The 27,624-nt window shown below is 40.5% G+C and overlaps 1 protein-coding gene across 1 annotated transcript; it reads left to right on the top strand.

Moving 5' to 3' along the window:
• On the top strand, positions 397 to 25,867 carry SELL (selectin L). Its single transcript, XM_018060287.1, has 9 exons — positions 397 to 555; positions 1,557 to 1,638; positions 2,910 to 3,296; positions 4,713 to 4,820; positions 10,732 to 10,917; positions 12,378 to 12,563; positions 14,614 to 14,742; positions 19,156 to 19,174; positions 24,733 to 25,867. Exons 1-9 carry the CDS (start codon positions 553 to 555, stop codon positions 24,749 to 24,751), a joined length of 1,119 nt encoding a protein of 372 aa, XP_017915776.1. The 5' UTR covers positions 397 to 552; the 3' UTR covers positions 24,752 to 25,867.

Here is a 27,624-nt window from a genome sequence, read left to right as displayed (position 1 = left end):
TACAGCTGAGCACACAAACCCTGAGGTTTAAGACTTTATAAATCTGGCCAAAATAATAATGTTTTGAATGTGTGGTGCTTGAAACTGTCAGGGGCTCTCTACCATGGATCGCCAGGAGCTAGTCTAATGCTTATAAAAAGAAAGGAGAGAGAGACAGAGAAAGGAGGAGGAGGAGGAGGAGAGGAAGAAGAAAGGGGAGGAGAAGGTGGGGAGGAGGTTGGAAGGAAGGGAGAAAGGAAGAGGGAGGGAGCAAAGGAGGGAAGAAGGGAAGATCCAGCACTAATGTCTTGGATCAGCAGTTCTTGTTTTCTTAGGGTTGGTGCTAGAGCGCAGACTAGGAAAGGGGTGGAGAAAGAGGTGCAGAGAGGTGGAGGAAGGGGAGGAAGAAGGGGAAGGGGAGGGTGTGAGCCTTGGTTAGAGATATGAAAGAAAGTAAGCCTTTCTGGGGACAGTGAGTGCAGTCTTCCTGCACACCCAGCCTTGGGCAAGGACCCAGAGACCTGTGGTGCTGAGCTGAGAGGCTGAAGGGCTGCAAAAGGACGGAGCAAAGCCATGGTAAGCTTTTCAGCCTAAAATATGTCCAGATGCTCAGATAGAACCTCGTCTTGGAATGCAGAGGCAGGTGGCAGAAGACAAGAAGCAGCACATTTATTTTTTGGTTTAAAAAAGCCAAAACTAAAATTGCTGAGTCTAAATTAAAAAGTGTTCCTAGAATCTCTCTTCCCACGTGTGCTGATTTCTTCTCCTTGACTTGTCTCTACTGAGGGTTCCTGAAGAAGTACTACAATCTTGCGGAAATTAGCACTCTTGTGACTGAACACTGACACTATCTTGAGAATTGATACATTTCAGAAAATATGATGTAAAGATGTGAAGAAATTTTATGGTCTTGTCATCTGAGTTGCTCAAAATGTATTTCTGTTTAGTTGAGAAAAAATGAACTCCTTTCTTTCAGTAGTGTCTGTTTGGTTACCTACTTCTTTTAGGAATTTGGAGTACTGACCCATCATAGTTAAGTGTGAGTTTTTAATATTAAATCTAGACACTAATAGTTCATTAAGGACTAAGTAAGTAAGTGTTAGCTGCTCAATCGTGTGCCACTCTTTGCAACCCCATGGACTGCAGCCTGCCAGGCTCCTCTGTCCATGGGATTCTCCAGGCAAGAATACTGGAGTGGGTTGTCATTTTCTTCTCCAATTAAGGACCAAAGAACACTTAAAAAATATATGTACTAACTATCACATAGCTTTATCTGACAGCTCAGCAGATAAGTAGATGCAAAAAGTTACTGAAATGTAGAAAAAAATATCAGAACAGCAGCAATAGCAGCTTGAGGCTAAAATAGGAGGAAAAAAAAAACAACTATACACCAGTTTTGAAGCAAATTTAACTCTACTTTTTCACCCATGTCTGAGAAATCTCTTACCTCAGACAAGGTTAGTAGGCATATGCGTTATACTTTGAACTTTGAGAAAGTTGTAAGTACCTCTTCAAGGTACCTGTAAAATGGTGATTTAGAGTATAAATCTGAGTAAAATTTTGTATTCTATTTGCAGCTATGTCCATGGAAATGTCAAAATGTTCAGAGGGGCTTGTGGAATGTCTTTCAACTGTGGGTCTGGATTATGCTCTGTTGCGGTATGTTATGATTTTTTTTATATTGCTAAGCTTTTTAAAAAACATATGTTCAGGTTTTGGTAAATATCTACTGAGTGTACACAGGTAAAAGTGGCAGGTAAAAGTATTAGGTAGATGGCTGCTAATTCTACCCTTTCTGCAAACATCCCTTTTCTTCCTTTCACCTTTAATATTTCCTTCCCCAGAGAACGCCTAGCCTTGACCCAACTTTTGCTGCAGGGTTTATTCTATGACATGATTTATTCCTTAATCATAACTGTTTCCCAGTTCTCTGTACATTTTATATTTGTTTAATTTGATCAAGATTAATTATGTATTCTTTGCATCTGTTATTCCCTGCTCAGAGTCCTTAGGAAACTATAAAAATTGAATCTGTGTTTTCTTTGGTATTTCTCCATAGTATTTGCCCTACACAGTGAAAACTCAGCAAATGGTGATGGCTGTGAAAACTTTCACCTTGTGCTATAATAGTGCTTCACTTAGACCATACCATGCTTAGAATGGCATGTATTATTATAGTGTCATTGTGTAATTATGTGTTTGTTTTGATTTCTTCAAAGACCTCATATTTGAAGCACCCATGTGATTATTAAACACCATCAGCTGAATATCTTTGTGTGTGTAACAAAATCTAAAATTAGTTTCATAATCCTACCTCATCTGGTTTTGTAAATTGTTCTTTTTCTATTTTGTATATAAGGCTTGGACTGTCTGTTTTCCCAGAAGCAGCTCTTTCATGGTAAAACATTATCTTTTTGACATAAAAGAGGTTACTTCAAAGTGTGCCATTATTTCTCTTCTTATTTTACTTCTCCTTTAGAAACATAAATATTGGTCTTTAGGAAATTATCCCAGAATGAAAGAGTGGGCAATAAATTTTAGAGTTATATGATACTGTAATTAAATTAACTTTAAATGATTGAGAGCCACTAAGAAATATGAATTTCTAAAATATGTTGGTTAAATTTTACTGGAAATAAGTTTTGAGAAAAAAACTAGTTTATGAAAATAAATCTAGAAAGCCACCAAATTCATCTAAAATAGAGCTATGAGCAAAAGTATTCCATATTATGGTGAAAAGTGATTGGGACTAGAAGTTCTAGGTTCTACTTCAGATCTGCAGGTGACTAATTCCACAGCCTCAAGCAGGTAACTTACCCTCTTGAGGTGTCAGCTTCCTCGTCTCTAAATGTCAGGATCAGCTTGGATTAGTTCTAGGTTCTTTTCAGCTATAACCATGCGGCTACACAATTCACACTGATGTCTTTCAGATTTCTTTGCGCATCGTGGCACCGATTGCTGGACTTACCATTATTCTAAAAGACCCATGCCCTGGGAAGAGGCTAGAGCGTTCTGCAGGAGAAATTACACAGATTTAGTTGCCATACAAAACAAGGGAGAGATCGAATACCTGAATAAGACACTTCCCTTCAGTCGTACTTACTACTGGATTGGAATCCGGAAAGTAGAAGGGGTGTGGACTTGGGTGGGAACCAACAAATCTCTCACTGAAGAAGCAAAGAACTGGGGTGAAGGGGAGCCCAACAACAGGAAGAGTAAGGAGGACTGTGTGGAAATCTATATCAAGAGGATCAAAGACTCGGGGAAATGGAACGATGATGCCTGCCACAAAGCAAAGAGAGCCCTCTGCTACACAGGTAGGGACTGACCAGACTGCTGCCCTGCTCAGGGAGGGCAGAGTGCAGAGGACGAATGCGCTAACCCCATGGGAACCTGGGGCCACAGAGCAGCTGCTAGGGCATTCTGAAACAGGGCCAGTCCTCTAACTAAGCTTGAATCATGTCACTTCTGAGCATTTTTGGTGGGTGAGACTAGGCCCTATGCCCCAAATCTATCTGCCTGAATCAGTTTACATTAAGATGACAAATCCATGTGGAAAGCAAGGAGGAAGAGCTAGACAGTGAGTGTCCCTGATAATAAGGCAGGGAAGCGGAAGCAGAGGGCCAAGAGCTGATGCTCACGTCACTGTTTCCTCCTCATGAAGTAGGCGACTTGATGCTACGTGGTTCCTTTTTGGCCTAATCTTATAGTGCTCAGTCATGTCCCGCTCTTTGTGACCCCACGGACTATATAGCCCATTAGGTTCCTCTGTCCATGGGCTAATCCAGGCAAGAGTATTGGAGTGGTTACCATTTCCTCCTCCAAGGGATCTTCCTGACCCAAGGATCGAACCCTCATCTCTGGCATCTCTTGCATTGGCAGGCAGATTCTTTACCACTGAGTCATCTGGGGAGCACTAATCTTATAGAATTCTATGTAATGAAACTTTGCAGTGTTTCATTATCTGTCGTATGTGAAAATTTCTGTAGAAACCACGGTGACAGTTCAAAAGTAATCAGTATTTTTCCAAGTTATTTTTAACAGTGAAACATTCATTCAGTCTCTTGTTCACTTGGACTCTCTGCCCATTTAGCAGGGCTTCTTCCCAGGAGGTTCAGTGGTAAAGAATCTGCCTGCCAATGCAGAATACACAGGACTGGGGTTCAATCCTTGGGTCGAGAAGATCCCCTGGAGTAGGTAATGGCAACCCACTCCAGTATTCTTGCCTGGAAAATTCCATGGACAGAAGAGCCTCATGGGCTACAGTCTGTAGGGTCACAGAGTTGAACATGACTGAGCATGCATGTGCATACTAATTCAGTAAGTTCAGACTCTCTAATTTTTGTTCAGTACTTTCTATAATGAGAGGGATTGCCAAGCATACTACAGAAGTGATTGGGGTCAGGTTATCATTTAACCCACTTACTGCATCAAAAACAAAACAAAAAGAAATTTTAAGAGTTTCAATGTATATCACTGTTTCCCCTAAATGTTATAGAGTATTAGCTTCAGTAAATTCATTCTAAAAACAAATGTCTATGGCTGTATGACAACTTTATTGTATAAATAAAAATTTTAGGATATGATTTTTATGCAAAAATGGTATGAATGTACAAATATACTTTTCCCTGTTTGTTAAAATAGTCACAGCCAAAAAGTTGTTTTTATCTAAAGAAATGACTAGGAGTACTAAAAAAGTATCCATCTAAAAATAACTTCTGACCCCTTTAAAGCTTCTTGTAAACCCTGGTCATGCAGCGGCCATGGACAATGTGTGGAAGTCATCAATAATTACACCTGCAACTGTGATTTGGGGTACTACGGGCCCGAGTGTCAGTTTGGTAAGCTGCTTTTGTTTCTTTGTTTCTTCCTATGTAAAGTATTATAGTTTATGGAAGTTGGTTGGGGGAAAATGATACTAGCCATTCTGAGAAATGAGAAGTTTTGATCAGTTGGCCATGCTTGCACAATATTGTTACTTTTCTGTAAAGATTTCATAAGTCAGCATGAAGTTTCAATTCACTTCTCAACAAGTCCTTTTGAGTACCACAAGAGCATTGGCATTGGAATAAAAGCTGTAAGGATTACAATAATGAATCAGGATAGATTCTGGCTGTTAAGGAATGCATAAGCTAGTGAGCTTGTTGGATGCATTAGAACACTGAATCTGAAAGAAACAATACCATTTATCATTAGGAGGCTGAATTATCCACCTTGCTTTTTACATTATCTTCAAGATCATCAGAAAAGCAAGACCAAAAAGAAAAATTCACATATTGATATATAGTGTCTATCAGAAAATAGAATAATAAATTCAACACATTGGCTGGCATTTTAGGGGATGAGGATAAATCTATTACAGATTCTTACCTTAAAGGATTTACAGTTAACTAGTGGAAATTATGGGTTTCCGTGATGGCTCAGCAGTAGAGAATCTGCCTGCCAATGCAGGAAATGAGACAGGGGTTTGAGACCCTGGAAGAGGAAATGGCAACTCATTCCTGTATTCTTCTCTGGGAAATCCCATGGACAGGGGAGACTGGCAGGCTAGAGTCCATGGGGTCGTAGAGAGTCAAATATGACATGGCCACTGAGCATGCACACAGTGGAAATTACACATGCTTATAATTTAATCTGATGGAAAGCCAGATATGCTGGAGGAAGCCTGTAAAGACTCAAAATTGCCTAATAAAAATCTCTAGCCTTTATTTGATAGTGAGAAACCACTTAGTATCTGAACACCAGAATTTAGGGCAATTATCTTAGAAGCAGTGCATAAGATGGACCGGAGAACAAAAAAGAGAAGATGGGATGATGGAGAGCATCATTAGGAGTCCGTTGAAATCATTCTGAGTCCTGGTGGTAGAAACAGAAAGGAAAGAATACATAGATTGAAAGACATGGAGTCTTTGACCTAGTCAACTCACTACTGAAAGAAACTTCAAGTCCTTTGATTGATATTGGTGAAGTTTCAAAACTATATTTGAAGTATCTGGTGAATAAAATAGAAAAATATAATAAGAAAAGAGCAGTGTTTGCAATGAATAAGGAATTAAAGCCAAACAAATTTAAATGATCAACCAACTGGAACAGATCTGGCTCATTTCACTCAATTCCTAAGCCCTGACTTCTATCCAATACTTTACACTCACTCCATTTCTAAATTTTTAAAAATTGTTATCTCATCAGCATGCCCATTTCACTCCTTTTTGAATGTTTTATTCTTTTTTTTTCTGTCTTGGTTTCCATCATACAACTCTTCCCTGGTTTTCTTTCTACCTATGATTGTTTCTCCTTGGGTTTCCTCATGGGCACTTACTCAAGCCCATATATTTATTGTTATTTCTTATCTTCCATCTTTCATCCATTGCTCTTCTCGCTTTACATGTCCCCTTTGGTCAAACCTAGAAACTTCTGTGGACACACACATCTGTGTGGGCTTTGGACAGACAAATCTGTTTCCAGCCCTGAACTCCAAATATGCTAAGCATAATCTTTGGGATGCCCCAAATATTGAAAAATCAATTTTATCCAGCCAGCTTTCCTTTTTGTATTCCTTATCTCAGTGTGTGGTACCACCATTTATATGGGTACACTGGTATAAAATTCTCTCACCTCCTCCTACATTTTTGCAAAGTAACACACTACTCATTTTTATAATTTAATGTTTCTCCAACTTGTCTTCTACTTGTTAACTCTACACTATTGCCTTCATTATCTTCCTCCTAGATTATTGCAATAATTTCTGAGCTGAGTTCTACATCTTTAAATTAGCTCACCTCAAATATATTATTCATACTATAGGCAGTCTGATCAACTTAAAAAATCAAGTAAACATCACACATATGTGGCCATCCACCATTTAATTTCTACCTATCATTTGTCCCATAGGATGAAATCTGAACTCTGAACTCAAGGCATAGAATAATGCTTGATCTATAGTAGATACTCATTAAATTGATGAAAAGATAGGGGCATTTTGCCTTAGCACCTGTCTTTCTATCTAATCTCATCTCACATCATCCCTCCTCTTTCCTTCTAGTATTAACATCAAAATCCTTGTAGTCTTCCACACTTACCAGATTGCTTTGTAGCTCATTGACTTGCTCATGGCTTCCTCATTTTGCACATGGATAAAATACGTATTCAACTGGAAGATAACAGTTCAGGGACCATTTCTATCTGGAAGTTTTCTTTGGATGCCAAGACAGGTTAAGCATCCCTATTCTGTGTTCCAATAGCTCCACATATTTGTTTCTTATTTATCTGGCATTTGTTGAAATCATCCATTTAGTTGTCTGCATGCCTCAGCAGACTGACAGCAACTTGGGATCAGTCAGTATTTTATTTATCACTGTAACTGTAAGATTGAGACTTAGGCACCTGCTTGTGGGCATGCACTGATATGGACAACATAAGTGACTTTCATTTGGACTTGTATTGTAGATGGAAAATACTAAAATTATTCTAATTTCTTGAATTCAATCTTCAATTCTTCATTTATTTCTTAAGAACAAGGTTAAAATGATAGCTCACATTTGATAAGGAATAAGACACAAGAGTTGCAATATTTGCCTAAATGATGTGGCAGGACCTAAAACATGAAGACTGAATTCCAAGTCTTAATTTAATCTATTATGCCACTGATGAGAGAAAGGAAGTAGACATACGTTCTGCAGAGGACTGTCAAAATCAGAAGAACCAAAGTTCTGGAATTGGTCTAGAGATATGAAGACAGAATGCAGGCTTCGATGCTTCCTAAAGCCTATGCCCCAACCAGTAACACTGAAGAAGCTGAAGTTGAATGGTTCTATGAAGACCTACAAGACCTTTTAGAACTAACACCCAAAAAAGATGTCCTTTTCATTACAGGGGACTGGAATGCAAAAGTAGGAAGTCAAGAAACACCTGGAGTAACAGGCAAATTTGGCCCTGGAGTACAGAATGAAGCAGGGCAAAGGCTAATAGAGTTTTGCCAAGAAAATGTACTGGTCATAGCAAACACCCTCTTCCAACAACACAAGAGAAGACTCTACACATGGACATCACCAGATGGTCAACACTGAAATCAGATTGATTATATTCTCTACAGCCAAAGATGGAGAAGCTTTATACAGTCAGCAAAAGCAAGACTGGGAGCTGACTGTGGCTCAGATCATGAACTCTTTATTGCCAAATTCAGACTGAAATTGAAGAAAGCAGGGAAAACCGCTAGACCATTCAGGTATGACCTAAATCAAATCCCTTATGATTATACAGTGGAAGTGAGAAATAGATTTAAGGGCCTAGATCTGATAGATAGACTGCCTGATGAACTATAGACAGAGGTTCATGACATTGTACAGGAGACAGGAATCAAGACCATCCCCATGGAAAAGAAATGCAAAAAAGCAACATGGCTGTCTGGGGAGGCCACAAATAGCTGTGAAAAGAAGAGAAGTGAAAAGCAAAGGAGAAAGATATAAGCATCTGAATGCAGAGTTCCAAAGAATAGCAAGAAGAGATAAGAAAGCCTTCCTCAGTGATCAGTGCAAAGAAATAGAGGAAAACGACAGAATGGGAAAGACTAGAGCTCTCTTCAAGAAAATTAGAGATACCAAGGGAACATTTCATGCAAAGATGGGCTCGATAAAGGACAGAAATGGTCTGGACCTAACAGAAGCAGAAGATATTAAGAAGAGGTGGCAAGAATACTCAGAAGAACTGTACAAAAAGGATCTTCACAACCAAGATAATCATGATGGTGTGATCACTCACCTAGAGCCAGACATCCTGGAATGGGAAGTCAAGTGGACCTAAGAAAGCATCACTATGAACAAAGCTAGTGGAGGTGATGGAATTCCAGTTGAGCTATTTCAAATCCTGAAAGAAGATGCTGTGAAAGTGCTGCACTCAATACTCTAGCACATTTGGAAACCTCAGCAGTGGCCACAGGACTGGAAAAGGGCAGTTTTCATTCCAATCCCAAAGAAAGACAATGCCAAAGAATGCTCAAATTACTGCACAATTGCCCTCATCTCACACGCTAGTAAAGTAATGCTCAAAATTCTCCAAGTCAGGCTTCGGCAATACATGAACCGTGAACTTCCAGATGTTCAAACTGGTTTTATAAAAGGCAGAGGAAGCAGAGATCAAATTGCCAATATCCGCTGGATCATCGCAAAAGCAAGAGAGTTCCAGAAAAACATCTATTTTTGCTTTATTGACTATGTCAAAGCCTCTGACTATGTGGATCACAATAAACTGTGGAAAATTCTGAAAGAGATGGGAATACCAGACCACCTAACCTGCCTCTTTGGAAACCTATATGCAGGTCAGGAAGCAACAGTTAGAACTGGACATGAAACAACAGACTGGTTCCAAATATGAAAAGGAGTACATCAAGGCTGTATATTGTCACCCTGTTTATTTAACTTCTATGCAGAGTACATCATAAGAAATGCTGGGCTGGAAGAAGCATAAGCTGGAATTAAGACTGCTGGGAGAAATATCAATAACCTCAGATATGTAGATGCCATCACCCTTATGGCAGAAAATGAAGAGGAACTAAAAAGCCTCTTGATGAAAGTGAAAAAGGAGGGTGAAAAAGTTGGCTTAAAGCTCAACATTCAGAAAACGAAGATCATAGCATCTGGTCCCATTACTTCATGGGAAATAGATGGGGAAACAGTGGAAACAGTGTCAGACTTTATTTTTGGGGGCTCCAAAATCACTGCAGATGGTGATTGCAGCCATGAAATTAAAAGACGCTTGCTTACTCCTTGGAAGAAAAGTTATGACCAACCTAGACAGCATATTGAAAAGCAGAGACATTACTTTGCCCACAAAGGTCCATCTAGTTAAGGCTATCATTTTTCCAGTTGTCATATATGGATGTGAGTGTTGGACTCTGAAGAAAGCTGAGCGCCAAAGAATTGATGCCTTTGAACTGTGGTGTTGGAGAAGACTCTTGAGAGTCCCTTGGACTGCAAGGAGATCCACCAGTCCATCCTAAAGGAGATCAGTCCTGGGTGTTCATTGGAAGAACTGATGCTGAAGCTGAAACTCCAATACTTTGGCCACCTCATGTGAAGAGTTGACTCATTGGAAAAGACCCTGATGCTGGGAGGGATCGGGGGCAGGAGCAGAAGGGAACGAAAGAGGATGAGATAGCTGGATGGCTTCACCGACTTGATGGACATGAATTCGGGCAAACTCCAGGAACTGGTGATGGACAGGAAGGCCTGGCATGCTGGGATTCATGGGGTTGCAAAGAGTCAGACACAACTGAGCGACTGAACTGAATTGAACTGAACTGAAAGCTTTTATCTTCTCCCCTTGTAAAGAAGACAGTTATGGATACCCAGTCTTTCTGTGAACCTCCTACTTCCAACACTCTGGCATACTTAGGGTCTCTAATATGGCAGCTGTTTCCAAACTGAGCTGGTCATTCCCACTTAAACCTGTCTACATTTGAAAGTTCTCTGTCCAGGTAATGCCAAAGATAATAAGATTGTGTGCATGCAGATTAGCTAATATTTCATTGAAAGCTTCCTATGAACCAGACTTTAAATCCTTGACTTGCATTAAATTATTTAATTCCCAAACTCTGAGAAGTCAATACATTTATCATTATCCCTCTTTTATAGATAAAGAACCTAAAGCTGGAAGGATTAAATCACCTTGCTTAAAGATACTTGTTTATTAAGTATCAGAGCTAAGATTCAACCGGCTCATCAGGTCCTCTTAACTCTGTTTCTTTTTTCATTGAAGTGACTCAGTGTGTGCCTTTGGAGGCCCCAAAGCTGAGTACCATGACCTGTACTCACCCTTTGGGAAACTTCAGCTTCATGTCGCAGTGTGCCTTCAACTGCTCTAAGGGAACAGACATAATTGGGATTGAAGAAACCACTTGCGGACCATTTGGAAATTGGTCATCTCCAGAACCAACCTGTCAAGGTGAGCCTATGTTCATACCAGAGGCTTTATCATGGCAATCCTGGATTTATAAACTAAGAAAATGTGGCGGAGCCTTACTAAGAATTCTGTGTCCTCTTTTGAAACATAATTTAACCTAACTTAGATTTTACCGTGATACTTTTCAAAGGGGTTATTTTTTCTAATTTAAAAGAAAAACCACAAACAAAAAATAACAATCAATTATCTCTGATTCTATGTCACTATATATGTGCATATATATATATATATATATATATATATATATATACACACTGTTCAGCAGAACAGTGTGGTTATACTGTATTTTTTATCTTATTTTTATTTTTCTCATTGCTATGGAATAATCAGTCTTGCTGAACTGCTGTTGAATTTTGATTGTTCTCCCTTTCAATAACCCCTTATTGTGGGGTGGTGGGGTTAGAGGTCTTTATTGATTGTTTTATTTGGTTTATCCTTAGAATCATGTTTTACCTTTCCTCCTCCATGTATTCTCAGGAGAATAGCAAATTCTGTGAAAAACAAACATACAATCTCTTGATTTTTTTTTTTCATTTGAAACATGGTGGTTTTTTTTTTTTTCTTTCTTTCTTATTTACTGTCAAGATCATCTCTTTAGGGGAAAAAAACTGGTGGCATCTAAACTTGTGAAGTTTTGATTACATATTCAACTTTTATGCTTTTGACTCACTAGTTTAAGTGGTTTAATTCTCGAAAAAACCATTCAATCATTTTTGGAATCATAGAACTAACTGACCAACCTGCTAAATTTTAAAAAATTTGAGGGACTTGCTTCAGAGAATGGCGGTGTTTTTCAAAACTTCTTGGACTGATGTTAGAACAGGTAAAGTGAAAGTGAAAGTGAAAGTGAAGTCGCTCAGTCGTGTCCGACTCTTTGCAACCGGGTGTACTGTAACCTACCAGGCTCCTCCATCTATGGGATTCTCCAGGCAAGAATACTGGAGTGGGTTGCTATTTCCTTCTCCAGGGGATCTTCCCAACCCAGGGATTGAACCCGGGTCTCCCGCATTGCAGGCAGACACTTTAACCTCTGAGCCACCAGGGAAGCCCAAAGGCAGGAAATTCTCTGTCTTTGTTGACAATGCACCATAAGAGCTCTTGAGGCCAAGGCCACATAGCATGGTGCTTCCAGAAGAGCTAGAGAGTTACCAGGGCTGGGGAAGCAACATCAGCCAGGTCTCCCCACCTCTCCCCAACCCCACTGCTCCCCTCCCACCATGGGCTTTCTGGGTTCTCCTCATTCTACCTCTGACTCACCACTCTCCATCATTCTCAAGACAAGAAAGCCTGGAAGCACCATCAGAAGTAATTTCTAGAAATTAGAAATGTCTAGATTCATGTCAATGGTTCCCCAGTTAAGTTAGGCAGTTTGGCTAAAAGCTGTTCCTCACAGAAGTTCTCTGCTCAGAAATACTGATTTTTTTTTTTCTTCTTCATTGAAGTGATTCAATGTGAGCCTCTAACAGAACCTGATTTGGGAACCATGGACTGTAATCACCCCCTTGTCGACTTCGGCTTTTCCTCCACGTGCACCTTCAGTTGTTCAGAAGAAGCTGAGTTAATTGGGGAGAAAAAAACTATCTGTGGATTGTCCGGAAATTGGTCCAGCCCTAGTCCAAAATGTCAAAGTGAGTAAGTTTGGCCCAATATGTTCAAGACTTAAAGAGGTATTTGATGAATAAGCACATGGTGGGAAAAAGTATTAAACTTTGAAGTTTTGTTGCTAAGACATATGTAGCTTAAAAAAAGATTCATACACATTGATTTACCATAAAATCTTTGGCTGCTCTTTCCTCTTCCTTCAATGACAGTGATTGCTTTTTTTTACTTTTCAGCCAATTCTCAACTCCTCCTCCCTTAACATCTAAACTCACTGTTTCTACTGACTTATTTCTTATACATTTTTCTATTCCAGTACAATCTCACTTCTCTGTTCAGTTCAGTTCAGTCACTCAGTTGTGTCTGACTCTGCGACCCCATGAATCACAGCACGCCAGGCCTCCCTGTCCATCACCAACTCCCGGAGTTCACTCAGACTCACGTCCATCGAGTCGGTGATGCCATCCAGCCATCTCATCCTCTGTCGTCCCCTTCTCCTCCTGCCCCCAATCCCTCCCAGCATCAGAGTCTTTTCCAATGAGTCAACTCTTCGCATGAGATGGCTAGTCTACTAAAATATCTCCACAAAAGTCACCAGTGTCCACCTAATTCCCAAAGTAATGGATACTTCTCAATTATCACAAAGTTGATTCCTCCCAAATCTGTCTGTGCATAAGAACTGTGTCTTACTCATCTCTGTATACCTTCCAGCTGACACAGCGCCTGGCAATAGGTGCTATATTAATCCATGTTCAATTAGCATTTGACAGAACACTTACCCATGTCTGCCCCAAGACTACACCAATGAAAGAATGCTTTATTTTTGTCTTTTCTAAAGGCTCTATTTCTATTAGAGTATAAATGTTTTACAATGTTGTGTTAGTTTCTGCTATCCAACAACGTGAATCAGCTCTAAGTATACACATATCCCCTCCCTCTCAGCCTCCCTTGAGCCACCCCATCCCACCCCTCTGGGTCACCATGGAGCACCGAGCTGAGCTCCATGTGCCATACAGCAGCTTCCCACTAGCTAGCTATTTACACATGGTAGTGTGAATACGCCAGTGCTGCTCTCCCAGTTCATCCCGTGGCAGCAGTCCTTAAGTGGTAGGATCTGTAGAAGCTCACAGAGAAGCTGATCTCTCTGTGGTCTAGGGCCAGGAAGTGGGGTAGGGAGCTGGGGAGGTGGCATGAGGTCTTTGGAGGAAGACTGCACATCAGACTTATGGGGCATTTCCTTTAAAGGCTGGGCTAGTGTCTGCCTCCTTAACCTCCTACAGTCCATAGATGCAACCCTCTGGGAATTGCACCTCTTTTCCATTATACATTTGGGTGCGGGGATGAAAACACCTTGAAAGGGTTCATCAAAGTGATGTGAAGAATAAGGGACAGTCAGACCCTGTGCCAATATGCAAAAGTAATTTTCTTCAACTGGTGGTATCAGAAGATAAATTTTTTCGTATCAGTGTTTTTTCAATAAAGGTCCCCACATAAACTTAGTTCACCCTTATGAGAGGATATATAAATGTATCCTTTTATTGATTTGTGAAGGAAGTAGAGGGAAATGGTAGGACTACAGCATTTGAAAGACAAATTACTGCAAGTCCTTGGCATGTGATTGTATGTGCCTGCATTTGCATAGCTGCTTCAAAGCCTTAATACTTTGCTTTGGTTGAAAAGTTACCTGGTTCAGATCACTGGCTTTTATTTTTTCTGTAGTTGTACTAGACTTTTTTGTTCTCTGTGTTTGAGTCCTAGGCAGTGATCAAGATCATAGAGCTAAATACAATAATGACCACTTTTTACCAAAATATTTAGGTACATCTCCCAGGAATTCTATGACTCACAAATCTGAGGACTGAGATTCTGTAGGCATTGAGCCAGAAAAGCTAGTTTAGTCGTTGCTTCTGCTGTACACTCATCACGGGTTTTCCCAGGCCAGTTTCCTCATCTGTCTAATAGTGTCAAATGGACAATTATTAGAAGATGTAAGGAGGAATAAAGTTTAATGTTTTGAAAAGACACTAAGGAAATAATGCTTGTGGCCTCATCTAAATGCGTTACTGATTTCTCTTTCAGAAGTAAACAGGACTATCTCAATAAACGAAGAGAGTGATTATAACCCCCTCTTCATCCCGGTGGCAGTCATGGTGACCGCATTCTTTGGGTTGGCATTTATCATTTGGCTGGCAAGGAGACTAAAAAAAAGTATGTGAGTTTACCTTCCTGTAAAAATAGCACAACTTTCAAGTGGAAGAAAATGTGCAAAGCCACAGAAAATTAAGTATGAGAGCTTTGACTAAAGCAGAATACCAAGTTCTGGGTTCTATAAACATCAGTCCCTAGAGATGCATGAAGCAGCCCAGTACACACTCTGATTACAATAAGTTGACTAATTTTTTCTTTTCATCTGACAAGGCCTTTTAAAATGCCTACTATCTTCAAGTACCTGTTACTACCTGACCATCTTGCTAGGGTATTAACAGACAAATGAGAAATTGTAATGGTTTGCTATTATTTAATTCTTAAAAAAAGAATGTGTGATCTGGTCCTATAAGAGCCCACATGCTTTTGATTTCAGTGCAGTTCTACTAGGAAGTGAATTTAATGTCCCACAGGGTTTCCCAGGTGGCGCAGTGGTAAAGAATCCACCTGCCAATGTAAAAAAAGGAGCAGATGCAGGTTTGATCCCTAGATAGGGAAGATACCCTGAAGTAGGCAGTGGCAACCCACTGCAGTGTTCTTGCCTGGAGAATCTCATGGACAGAGGAGCCCAGTGGGCTACAGTGCATGTGGCTGCAAAGAGTTGGACACGACTGAGCACGCAGGCAATGTTTTCAAAGCACTGCTCTCAAATACCTAACTTTGTCAAGAGTCAGACACTTGTCTGACTCCTAATGTGTGGGAGCTGTTGCATTGTCCCTTAGGGAAATCCCCACATTTTTTTCCCTGTGTCTATTCACCAAGGTCACAGGTTTAACCAAATGCACCCCATACTTATGCTTCCCCTCCACTCTGGACTGGAAAAGAAAAGATAATAAGGAGGACTGCCTCAAGAAGTTAGTGTCTGCTGCTTAGCATAGTAGGCAAAACACCATCAGTGAAGAACAGAAGCATCATTCTCTTCACTGCCCTTCTGAGTGTGTCCAAACCCTCAAGTGGAACCAACCTGCTGGTTATAGGCCCATAATCAGGCAAGTCTTGGTTATGTGCTCCCACATTTGGCCAAAGACATCAGGCAGAAACATTGAAGATTATGACGAGTGTAGACATTAGGCAGATTTAAACATAACCCTGCTTCAACTTTAGGGGCCATCAATGACCTCAAAACAATGGCTAAACAACTTTTCTGTGTTACCTCTATGGGGTCAATTGAGTACCATTTAATTTCACTTCCATCAAATTAATTAGTATATATTATATTCCATGAATATAGTATGTAAAGACTGCTATACCACCCATTCTCACTGGCAAATGCCGGAATATTATCTGCCAATCCCTAATGGTCCTCTGGTATGATCTGATCTTTCATTCCAAACTGAAGACCAAGGGTGCTTGCGTGCTAAGTTGCTTCAGTTGTGTCTGACTTCTTGTGACCCCATGGACTGTAGCCCGCCAGGCTCCTCTGTCCATTGGATTCTCCAGGCAAGAATACTGGAGTAGGTTGCCATGCCCTTATCCAACTCAGGGATCAAACCTGCATTTCCTGCATCTCCTGCATTGACAGGTGGGTTCTTTACCACTAGCACCACCTGGGAAGCCCAGACCAAGGGTACTAGATCAGTTTTGTAACCAACCCAGAAACACAATGGAAGGGGGTGCTCCTGGTGTACAAGAACTTCATTAACTGTAAAGTGAAGAGTCTTGAGCAGTTAAAGGGTCTCTGCTCCTGCTTTTGCAACTTCAGTTGAGACTGGATCCCACCATCTCATAGTACTATGCTATTTACTTAAATATTGCACTAAGGCAAGAGAAGAATGAGATTTTTCTCCTACTGTTGATTATCCTTTCCCTTAAGACTGAAAGCCTGTCTCACAATCATCCTTTCTTTCCTCCTTCTTTGGGTGACATTGGCAGAAGTGAAGTGGTAGAGAATAGATGGGGTAGTTAAGCTCTGCCCTCTGGGATAAGAGGGCTATTATTTAAATAACCACTAAAGATAGTGGGGCTGGAAGTTTCCTTAGTAAGGAGATATTCTCAAATGGCTAAATATTTCAATAAGTGCTAATGGAATAAAAAAAAAAACAGAATTGAAGTGCGTATTTAGTAGTGGGGTGCAGGAGGCAGGTTCTACCTAAGGCTGTGTTCTAACCAGATGAGAAAAGCAGTGGGGTTGTTTTTAATTATTCTTTTTTTTACCTTGGAGTCATTTCTGTACAAGATCTCAAACTGATACCTTGAAAACTTCGTGCCCCCACTGTGGGAATCAGTGTGGGGCAAACAGGAAATAGATAACGGGCAGTTAGGGTAGTTACAGTTATGCCAACAAAAAGCACTAGCGAACAGAAGCCCTAAGAGATCACTGACTTTGTAGGGAAGTCAGGGCATCTTTAGTCTCACACTCAGTCGTCCTCATTGGTGAAATGCCTTCTGATATTGCTAACTCTCAAGTGACTTTATTTTCTAAAAAAGTTTAGCTGTTAGTTCTTGGAAAAAGAAATGTTTTTCCTGTAGAGACAATGATTATAAATGATGGATAGATTCCTGGGTTAAGCCCCTAGAGCTTTTCTAATACAATAGAGCTTATGCCTGTATAAGAAGAAAGATCAAAGCCAATAAATCTGCCTGCATCCAGTATTCATCAATCTGAGAACTGTATATAGGCTTTCGGGGTTCTGAAAGCTGGAAAAAAGGGACAAGTGAATATTTTGAGCAGAGTAGCTAATAAAATGACCAGAGTCTTGACCCCCATCCTATCCTCAGATAGATCTTCTGAACCTATACTTTGGCCCCTGCCTGAGTTTTCTTAATATCCAGACTTCAGCTCCTTTATTTTTTTCCTAAGAAAGGAGTAAGGGTGGGCTCCAGAAACATGCTTCCATGTGTATGGGCTTGTCTAGAAATATATATATATATATTTTCTCCTAGCATCATCATTTTATGATTAGTCAGCATCACTGGCCCTATTCAGTAAATGAGGAAACTGAGGCAATGCTGTTTTCGACCATATCTCTAAAATTTCATATCACCAGGGGCTAGGGTCAGAGATCAGACTTCCATCAAAATATGCCCCTTAAAACCACTGGTCTTCAGATTAATGAGGCTCTATTTTTCTCCTCCTCCCCTCCACCTCCCCCCTGAGAAGAATTTTCCACCTGAACCAACACACAGGTTGAGAACTGGGCACAAAACTGAACAGATGCCCCTTAGTTCCCTTTTTCTTGAAAAAGAAACTCTCTCAATAGGAACAGCTTGTTGCTCATGTATTGCTATGTGTTTCATTGTTCCTGAGAGAAAAATATATTTGTATGAAAATGAACAGAATCTGAAATTCACTCAGATTTATTTCTCCCTGCTCAAATGCTTTTGGCTCATGTCACTGGCTGGCTAAATTTTGGAAGAAGTACTTAAAATAGCAATTTCTAACATTTTAAAAGTTTGAAACAAGAATTGAGCACTGTCTATGCTCTAGGCCCTGGCTTAAATAATTTGAGTATATTTTACCAACTCAGTGAGGAAAACAATTACCAGCCTCTTTCACAGATGAAGAAATGGTAGCTTAGAGAGAGAAAGTAGTTAAGTTGGCAAAAAGGGACCTGGACCCAGATTTCATCATCTAGTGCTCCAGCTTAACAGTCACAGAAATACATTGGCTCCTAGTCATATTTTTCCTCCTCAAAAAGCATTTTTTGCTTTTGTTTCCTCTGAAGCCTAACCCTGCAGTTTCATTCACTTATTAATACTCTGCTTTTTTCAAAAAGAATGTAAGATAGTTTCTCAGACGCATTCAACACAGCAAATGAAAATTAGTTTAAAAATAAGAAAAAGAAGGTCAAGGTTTAGAATACCACAAATAAGTCAAAGCCAGGGACAAAGAGGCTTCAGATACGCCTGTTTTCCTGCACCCAGCCAAAGAAGGACACATAAGCCGTAATGCTATTCAGTATGTTTGTAAGATAAGAACACAATGGTTACACAGATGAGGTGTGTAGTTCCAACTACTGAGACCTGAGTGAAATTTCTCTTGCATATTCTCACAGAGAAGATGACATGAGGTGTAATGATACATATTCTTACAGTATTTGCAGCTGAGTCTCTTAGGGAAGATTCTGCAGGTAGGATGAGATGGCAGATCAGAATGGGTAAACACAAGAATGGATACATGGGGCCTTGATCATCAGACAGTTCAGACTAGCCTTCTGTCTTTATGAGCAGCATCAAGGATGAAATGGTGCTCTAAGAAGCATCTGCATTAATGGGTCTGTTCCGAATGAGTATCTACCAAAGCTCAAATGAGAACATTAAGCCAGGACCTCAAATCCCCTTAGACACCGATGAGGTCCACCTGACATAAGACTCTTCAAAAAATTGTTTTGAGATAGGGAATCTCCCTTCTCTTCTAAGTGTAAAATAGAGAAATTGCCTATTTCTGCTGATACCATTTTTCTCTTCTATTTTTAGGTAAAAAGTCTCGGAGAAGGTAAGTTTGATCAGAAAGAAGTTTCTACATCTGTTGATCTGTTCTCTACCTCTGTGAGATACTTCCTGTTATAGCTAGAGACATTAACTCCTTAGGAGTTATTTACATGGGTTTCACAGGTGGCTCAGTGATAATGAATCCTCTTGCCAATGTGAGAGACGTAGACACAGGAGACATGGGTTTGGTCCCTGGGTTGGGAAGAGCCCCTGGAGGAGGAAATGGCAACCCACTCTAGTGTTCTTGTCTGGAGACTAACATAGAGGAGCCTGATGGACTGCAGTCTATGGCTTTGCAAAGAGTCGGACATGACTGAGCAACTGAGCATGCAAGCCCACAGTTATTTACATGGGATCTCATCCAAATAAAGTCTCCAGACAAAGTAATAAATCTAATAACCTTCCTTAATAGCTGTCAGGTTTTTCAGTGCTAGTGGAGCCGAATGAATGAACAAGTACCACCCTATTAAGAAGGGACAGTTTATGTAAAGACAGCTTTTTCTGATTGCTTCAGAATTTTCTTTGTGGATTGGAAGCATTATGGTTTTTTTCTTCTTATCCTGACTGAACATGAGGGCAATGCTAAATATAGTATTCAGTGAACAATCAAGTCAACAAGGATTTATTTATTGAAAAACTAATGAATCCCAGGTTCTAAGAAAATGGTATAATTCCAGATCTGAGCCTGCAGCACCTAGTACGAGAGGGTAAAAGACCTCTGATAAGCACTGACCTTCAGAAATGTGGGAAAGGTGGGGAGCATTAATTCTACCTACAGCTTCCCCCAAAGAAGGGGAAGTTGTTTGATTTGGTCTTGAATCTCATATTTCTTCAATTGCAAAAACACATACATATGAAAATACAAGGCCCCACCTGGCAGAAATGAAGACAACAAGACATTTCTCAGTTTCAGAGTTTGGTGACTTGCTTTGAAATTTTAGGAAGGAAAGTATAAGTCAAACGAACAACAGAGATGAGATTTTGGTGACAGACTAGGTGCCCAGCCAGACAACTGGGCTCCTTTTCAAATGCTGGAGGAAATGAAGCAAGATGGTCCCTGAGGAGGCTGGTTTCTGGTTCAGGCAACCATCCTACCAACCACAGATTGTTATTGAGAAGTTCTTAATAGTTTACTGAGCTGTAGCTTAGGGTACAAAAGAAAACCTGGGGAGACAGAGGGCAACAGAGGCTATTATAAAGCAATTTATAAGCCATACAAAGGAGTATGGACTTGAGGTCATTGAGTTATTACCAACAGGGGTTGAAGCAGGTGAATGTCATGCTGAAATTTGCATCTTGGGAGGATCACTATCCATAAAAGTTTGTAAACATGAGTTGAGTTAGTCTGAGGGCAAAGAACTGTTTTGGAGGCATTTGAAGTTATTAGGTTAAAGCCAATGATGCCTGTCTAGGGCAATAGCAATGAGGATGAGTTTGTGAGATAACTGGTGGTAGAATCAACTGACTGTGATTATTAATTGACTAAGAGAGAGAGAAGACTCAAATAAGTTGCCATGGTTCTGATCTGGGATCTGGTGGATGGTTACCATCTCTGTTTTATTATTTACTGAGATGGGAACACAAAAGAATGAGAAGTTTTGGAGGTGATGATCACAAGTTCAGTTTTGTACCTGTTAAGGTTTAGGTGTCTGTGGTTCAACCACAGTTTGTTGGTTCTATCTGCCCGTTTCTTCTGCCTCAAAGGGGCAACCTTGGGGCAGAAGAAATGGATCTGGAGGTCCTCACATTACAGGAGGTAACCATATCTTAGGAACACGTACAGTCACCAAGGGAGTCTATACAGTGTGGGAATGGAAGAGGATGTGGGAGAGAGGATAGGAGCCAGAGGAAGGTCAATATCAACACTTCAGCTAAGGTAAAGGAGAACAGGGAGAGGCTGCCAGAAAGGTAGAAGGAAATGAGGAGAGTATGGGGTCATGATCCTAAGGAAAGCTGCTGCTGCTGCTAAGTCGCTTCAGTCGTGTCCGACTCTGTGTGACCCCATAGACGGCAGCCCACCAGGCTCCCCCGTCCCTGGGATTCTCAAGGCAAGGACACTGGAGTGGGTTGCCATTTCCTTCTCCAATGCGTGAGAGTGAAGAGTGAAAGTGAAGTCGCTCAGGCGTGTCCGACTCTTAGCGACCCCATGGACTGCAGCCTACCAGGCTCCTCTGTCCATGGGATTTTCCAGGCAAAAGTACTGGAGTGGGGTGCCATTGCCTTCTCCACCTAAGGAAAGTGGGAAATGAAAATGATTTCAAATACTGCAAGGAGAACCAGTAAGTTTCTACTAGATATAATAAGGGTATCAGTGGGGAAATTGTTTTCAGTGTTGAGCTCATGATGCAAGTCCTATAGCCAGAGGTTGAGGAATCAGTGGGGATGAAAATGTAGAGGCAGAGTATATACATCATCTCTTTTATAAAACTTGGCTGGAAGGAGGTGAGATGAGAGAGTCAGGAGGGGTAACAGGATGGGGACATAGGGCCCATGAAGTTTCTTTTATTGCCCTCTCTGTCTCTTGTTAGCTAATGTAGATGGGAGTCCTTGACCCTTCTCTAGGCTGACCTCCCTGTCTCTGTGGGCAGGAAATCCACAAGACAGAAAGATTTTTTTCATGCTCATACCCACTGAGTGAAAGTCTTTTCTGGCCACAGGAACCACCTGTGTTTTAATTGCCACTAGATGGAAGCAGATCAATTTTTCAGATGTCTTTGAGGGGCAGAAAGAGATGTTGGCAGGAAGAGTATTAGCATTCAGTGAAGTTCCATATTAAGCTAATTGCCTTATTAAGTGCTTCACAGGTTTTTACAAGGAACCAATCAATAGCTGTTTATTAAAACACCTTTGTGTTGGGGAAATACTAGGCTTGACTGAGATACCAAGAGCAAATCCTTGTGCATGACCTCAGGGAGTTTATTATCTAGTTGAAAAGCTAAGGAGTGACAGCTCAGTCTCGTCTGACTTTGCAACCCCATGAACTCTAGCCTGCCAGGTTCCTCTGTCCATTGAACTCTCCAAGCAAAAATACTGGAGTGGGTTGAGAAAGTTAACAAATATAGGAAAACAAATTCAGAAGAATGAAGGCAGAATATGGTAATGGTCAACTAATTCTGTATTGAAGACAAGACTTCTTCTTAGCAATACAACCCTACCTCAAGAAACAAACAAACAAACAAAACCCCATCAAATAGACAACCTAACTTAACACCTAAAACAACTGGATAAAGAAGAACAAACCCCAAAGTTAGTAGAAGGACAGAAATGACCATCACCGTCGCAGAAAACCTTATAGAGAAGCTGGAACCTGGGTTAGTTTTTGAAGGATAGATAGGATTTAGGGGTATGGACAGAAAGCAGGGAAGGCAGTCTGGAGAGAAAATGATGTAGATGGCATGGTCCTGGGACTCTGAAAGCACATTCTGGGGCCAGTGAGTAGAGCTACCTGGAGCCCACAGTGTGGGCTGTGAACAGGAGCTGTGAACAGAAGTTGGAAGGAAAGGTTTGCTCCATCAACACAGGTCTTGAATGCTTTACCAGACATTCTATAAGGACCTAGCAGAGAAGAATTATTTGCCCAGATGCCTTGGGATGTTAAAAATTTATTGGCCAAAATGACCACACAATCATAGAATTTTAGTTATGGAAAGGATTTTGATGTTCATACTCTTTTGATAATTGAGCTAATTAACTTTCTTTTTCATTTATTTTTGCTATGATCTTTATGATTTCTGTCCTTCTACTAACTTTGGGGTTTGTTCTTCTTTATCCAGTTGTTTTAGGTGTTAAGTCAGGTTGTCTATTTGATGGGGTTTTTTTTGTTTGTTTGTTTCTTGAGGTAGGGTTGTATTGCTATAAACTTCCCCCTTAGAACTGCTTTTGCTTCATTCCATAGGCTTTGGGTCATCACGTTTTCATTGTCATTTGTTTCTAGGAATTTTTTTATTTCCCTTTTTATTAAATATCTTTCTTACAGTGCCTGAATTAGTGACAGAGTTAGTTACAATAATAACAGACATTTATCAACCATTAATTCCATGCTGTGCATTGTTCTGAGTGTCTTACATCATTAAAGATTGCCTGCAAGCCTGTGAATGTAGGTACTATTAATATTTCCATTTTAAAGTAGTGGGCCAATGAACTTAACTACCTGAGGTCACTGAATAAATGGCAGAGCTGAGATTTGCACCCATCTAGATCTAAAGACCATGATCTAGGTCACCCATTATGATCCGAAGATCTTAACATCCATGCTTCTAGAACTCAGGTCTCTTGACACCCAGGTTGGAGTTGTATTGGGTTGGCCAAAAAAGTTCATCTGAGTTTTTCCATAAAGACTTATGGAAAAACCTAAGCGAACTTTTTGACCAACACAATAAGTCCCAGATACCCTCCTCCCCCTAGTGTTGTAAGTTTTTTTGCACTGAAACCATTTTGTGATGACACTGAGGAAGGGTGGGGTGGCAGAAGTAGGATGTGTTTCTAAAACAAGCCAAAGGTAAAATGAACACTATCACACACAACACCGCCTAGCAGTTTTTAAGTCCTTGAGCTAACCTGCATAGTCCTTTGTGCCGATTCCTATTAGCATTCGGTTGGTGAATGACGGACTCTTAGGGCATTTGTGGTTTCAATTCTTGCTGGGTTATTTTGACTCTTCTGCAAACTGGCTCTGTTTATCACCTCATTTGGTTTCTAGTGTCTAAATTCTGCCTGGTAAAAGCTACACCCAAGATACACAGGAAGATATGATGCCAACCTCAGAGGTGGGGGGGGGGGTTGAGGTGGGGGGGAATACGTAAAATTTTGTTTTCAGAAACATTTTTATCTCTGTAATTGGCAAGCGTGCTTGCAGCTGCTGAACTGTGGTTTACCCTGGCAGTTCATCATGAGAGCAGAGTCTCGGAATCTGGTTCTTCTTTTGAAGGGTGTTATTAAGACATACCCTATTTGGTTCTCCCTTGTTCTTTCCAAGAATAAGACAATTGTTTCACACGTACACAAGTGTCATTTTTTTTTTCTCACAAAACTAATCACCTCCTCAAATCATATCCCACCAGCATCAGGCCTTCAGAATCACGATTGTACTGCCTTTCATGAGTTTCAATTCTCTCTGATTTTTCTTTCCCTTGAAATATGTCTTATTCTACGTTTCTGACTTTCCACTGTTCAAATTCTATCAAAGTGCCCTTCATATTCATTAGATCTGAAGACAAAGTCTGTACCATCGACATTTCTCTCCGTGTGGGTTCTGAGGTCTGGCTGCTTTGAGCATTACCCAAGAGCTTGTTAGACACGCAGAACCTCAGGTCCCCCCAGACCTGAACAGGGTCTGTGTTTTAGCACCATGTCTGAGTGGTAAGCACCTGACATGGTGAGAAGCCTGGCTTTGGGGTTGACTTCTCATTCCTGTGCCTCATTGAATGTCTTGCATCTTGTAACTCATCTGAAATGTGGAGTTCCTTTACTTCTGACCTTTAGTGACATTTTTCTTTACTACCAACACTTTAAGTTTTGCAGTTTTTCGGTTTCTGAGTTTATTTTCTCTGGTTTTTCATTCAGCACGGTTGATGCCTATTAAACGACCTGCTCTGAAAGAAAATTCTTCGGATATGAACGTGTCAGTGGATCCTTCAAATCCTCTCGTGAAGTTTTGCTGGTGGCATCTTCTACATTGAAGAGGAAATGTGTCTCTCCCAGAACAGCTGAAGAGTTTTCAACACGACCAGCTTCTCCTTCTGTTCCCTCTTTGCTCCATCTCCCACCCCTCAACTTTCAGCCTGAGGCGGGGAGTTTAATAGCTCAGCCTTTTGTTCTTTTTTTCCATGGACTACCAAGACCACGGGAAAAAGGATTACTATGGAATGTAAATGCACTGATTTCATTCTCTCTCTTGATTCTGGCTTCCAGCTTCAATTCCATGCTGTGCCTGATGACATATACTTTTAAATCTAGTGAAAATTTGATACATATGCAAGCATAGGCTCACTTTTGTTACAGAACACACTTTATCTCGCTAGTCCTTCCAGTGTACTGTGGGGGCAGTTCATAAAATGATGTTACCCTTGCTTTCCAGCTCGAGTGGTACTGGGGATCTGCTCCAACTAGGAAAAGCCCTATTTGCAGTGTAGCCCCAGCCTCTATAATTAGAGGCCATCCCATTTACCTGCCTCCAGTCGCCTGCCTTCTTCAGCCATCTCTCCTCAGTTGGCTCATTTCCACATATAGCAGCTCATGAGCACCTAACAAAAGAAGAGAAGAGAAAGCCTGCACTGTTGGTTTTATTTTTTTAATTATTTTTGGATTGGGGTTTTAATGTTTCTTTTTTATTAGCTCCATCCAGATGTTTCTCTTATGACCACTCATCACTAGAATGGCAGCTGCAGGCATCTCTTTGATGTCATACAGAAGAGCTAAAGCAAGTGGAAAGAGATGTCTCAACTCATGGTTGAAATGCCCCTCCTTCCTCACCCTCAATCCTCTTATGTATCCACCTCGATTCTATCTACTCTTTCTGATTCATCTCAGGCATCCCCCACCCTTACCACTGTTTTCATAACTAATCCTTAACTAGTCCAAACTGGAAATCTCCCCTTCCTGGCCTCCTACTGCAAGATTAGTAACATGCATTTTTTGTACTTAAATACAATTTTTTTTTAAATAAAATACTACCTAGTTTGTTATTTTTTAAATTAAATCCTAAGTGTGTTTTCTCCCCAGGGAATTTCTAACCCCCTTTTAGGCAGACACTGTGCCATGTCCCTGGAATGTCTCATTCATAACTTGATGCTTAGTAAATGTGCATCAAATAAATCAGAAAGAGAATACAGTGTACTGTCAATATCAGTTACAGCAAACTCTTTCTCCATGGCATGTTATGACCCATACAGATACTCATCTAATGTCAAGGGCTTAATTCTTATAAGAGAATAGGCCCCTGTGTAAAAACTAGTTGGAAATACTCCTTGCACCATGGCCTATACAACTTTCATACAAACTTGTACATGTTATGAGAATCATTTTTTCATAATGATTACATTTTCCTTTCTTAAAGCCACCTCAGATTCTGCATTATGTCAGGGCTGTTGCAAACAATTCTCCATGATGTGCACCATAAATTGAGGATGTGCCATTCCCATTCATGTAGCTTAGAATAAATCCTTCAAAGTTGTCCAGGGCACAGCCTGCACAGACTCACAGGGCAGTCCTGATTGCAAGAGCTTATTCAACTAAGATATCAAGATCAAAGAACACAAGTAGAGGTGGCTACTTATGGGTAAGATACATAGACTTAAAAACACAGTCCTATGTTTAAGCCCTGAGGCTACTATATGATCTTAGGAATTATGTCACATGACATTTCATGAAGATTCATAAATAAATAAAGATTCACAAAATAAATTCCTCAAAGACCTTGGGTTTAACCTCCCTAAGACTTAGTCATAAGAATGAAGTATGCCTTGCTTACCTCACAGGGTTATTGCACTGATTGAGTATGAAATTGCTTTGTGAACTGAACCTTAAGCGTAGACTTTTTTTACACCCAAATCTTGTCTTACATGCATTGAGTGGTGTAGGATTCTGGCCTTAGGCAAGGGCTTGAACACAAGCAGATCTGAGGTCTTCTCCTGAGATCAGAAACTGGAGGGGATCCTTCACTTGTGTCCCACTCACAACCCAGTGCTCAGATTTTCCCCACAGGTCAGCTCTACTATCTGTGCCCTTGCTGGGGTGAGATGGGAGGGGATGGCTTGGAGAATCTGACCCTCTTGGTTGGGATCTTGTCTCTACCTCTATTGGGTGAACCTGTAAGTGATTAACCTCTCTGAATTTCAGATTTAGTTTGAAATAGGGATACCATCATCTTCCTCACACAGTTATGCTCCAGATTAAATGAAATAACCCCTTTCTTTTATAACCCAGAATACCAGCCTTAGTGAAACTGATAGAATCCAAGGGACATAGAATGATCCATTCCTCTGGATTTGTTTGCCAGAGCTTGGAGGACCTGTGCTATATTATTTTAGTTGCCTCAAGAAATATTTTCTTAAATTAAGGTTTAATCTTATGACTTGAGCTCTGATAAATCTGTCCCCTGAATGTTACCCACCACCCCTTGGCCTCCCTCAGACTGTGCTGTGTTCTTTGTCACACGTCTGAAACAGACCTAACTCCATAATAAGTTAATGAGAAAGAGATGAGGCAAGAAAGAGGTTTTATATTGAAGTCATACTGTGGAAAATTAATAAAGTTATCCTCTAGACATCTATGTTCTTCCCCATCAAGGTTCCTATTCTCTGCCAGCTGACTCAACTCTTTATTTCCCCTTTTGTGCAAAGTCCTGCAATTACCCTTCTCTTGACTCTAGCAATTTGGTTCTTCCTTCTGTTCACACGTTGCATTCAGGAAAGAATCACCACCAAAACAACCCCTAAGCCATGACAAGGGATAGGA

This window comes from Capra hircus, chromosome 16 (assembly GCF_001704415.2).
Source record: "Capra hircus breed San Clemente chromosome 16, ASM170441v1, whole genome shotgun sequence".
NCBI lineage: Eukaryota > Metazoa > Chordata > Mammalia > Artiodactyla > Bovidae > Capra > Capra hircus.
The sequence above is the reverse complement of the archived record's forward strand: the minus strand, read 5'-3'. Positions and strand labels throughout refer to the sequence as shown.

Excerpts from the sequence above, each read along its gene's own strand:
- SELL (XM_018060287.1), top strand. Across the intron at positions 3,297-4,712 it reads GAGAGCCCTCTGCTACACAG|CTTCTTGTAAACCCTGGTCA; the intron begins GTAGGGACTGAC and ends ACCCCTTTAAAG. Across the intron at positions 10,918-12,377 it reads TCCAGAACCAACCTGTCAAG|TGATTCAATGTGAGCCTCTA; the intron begins GTGAGCCTATGT and ends TCTTCATTGAAG.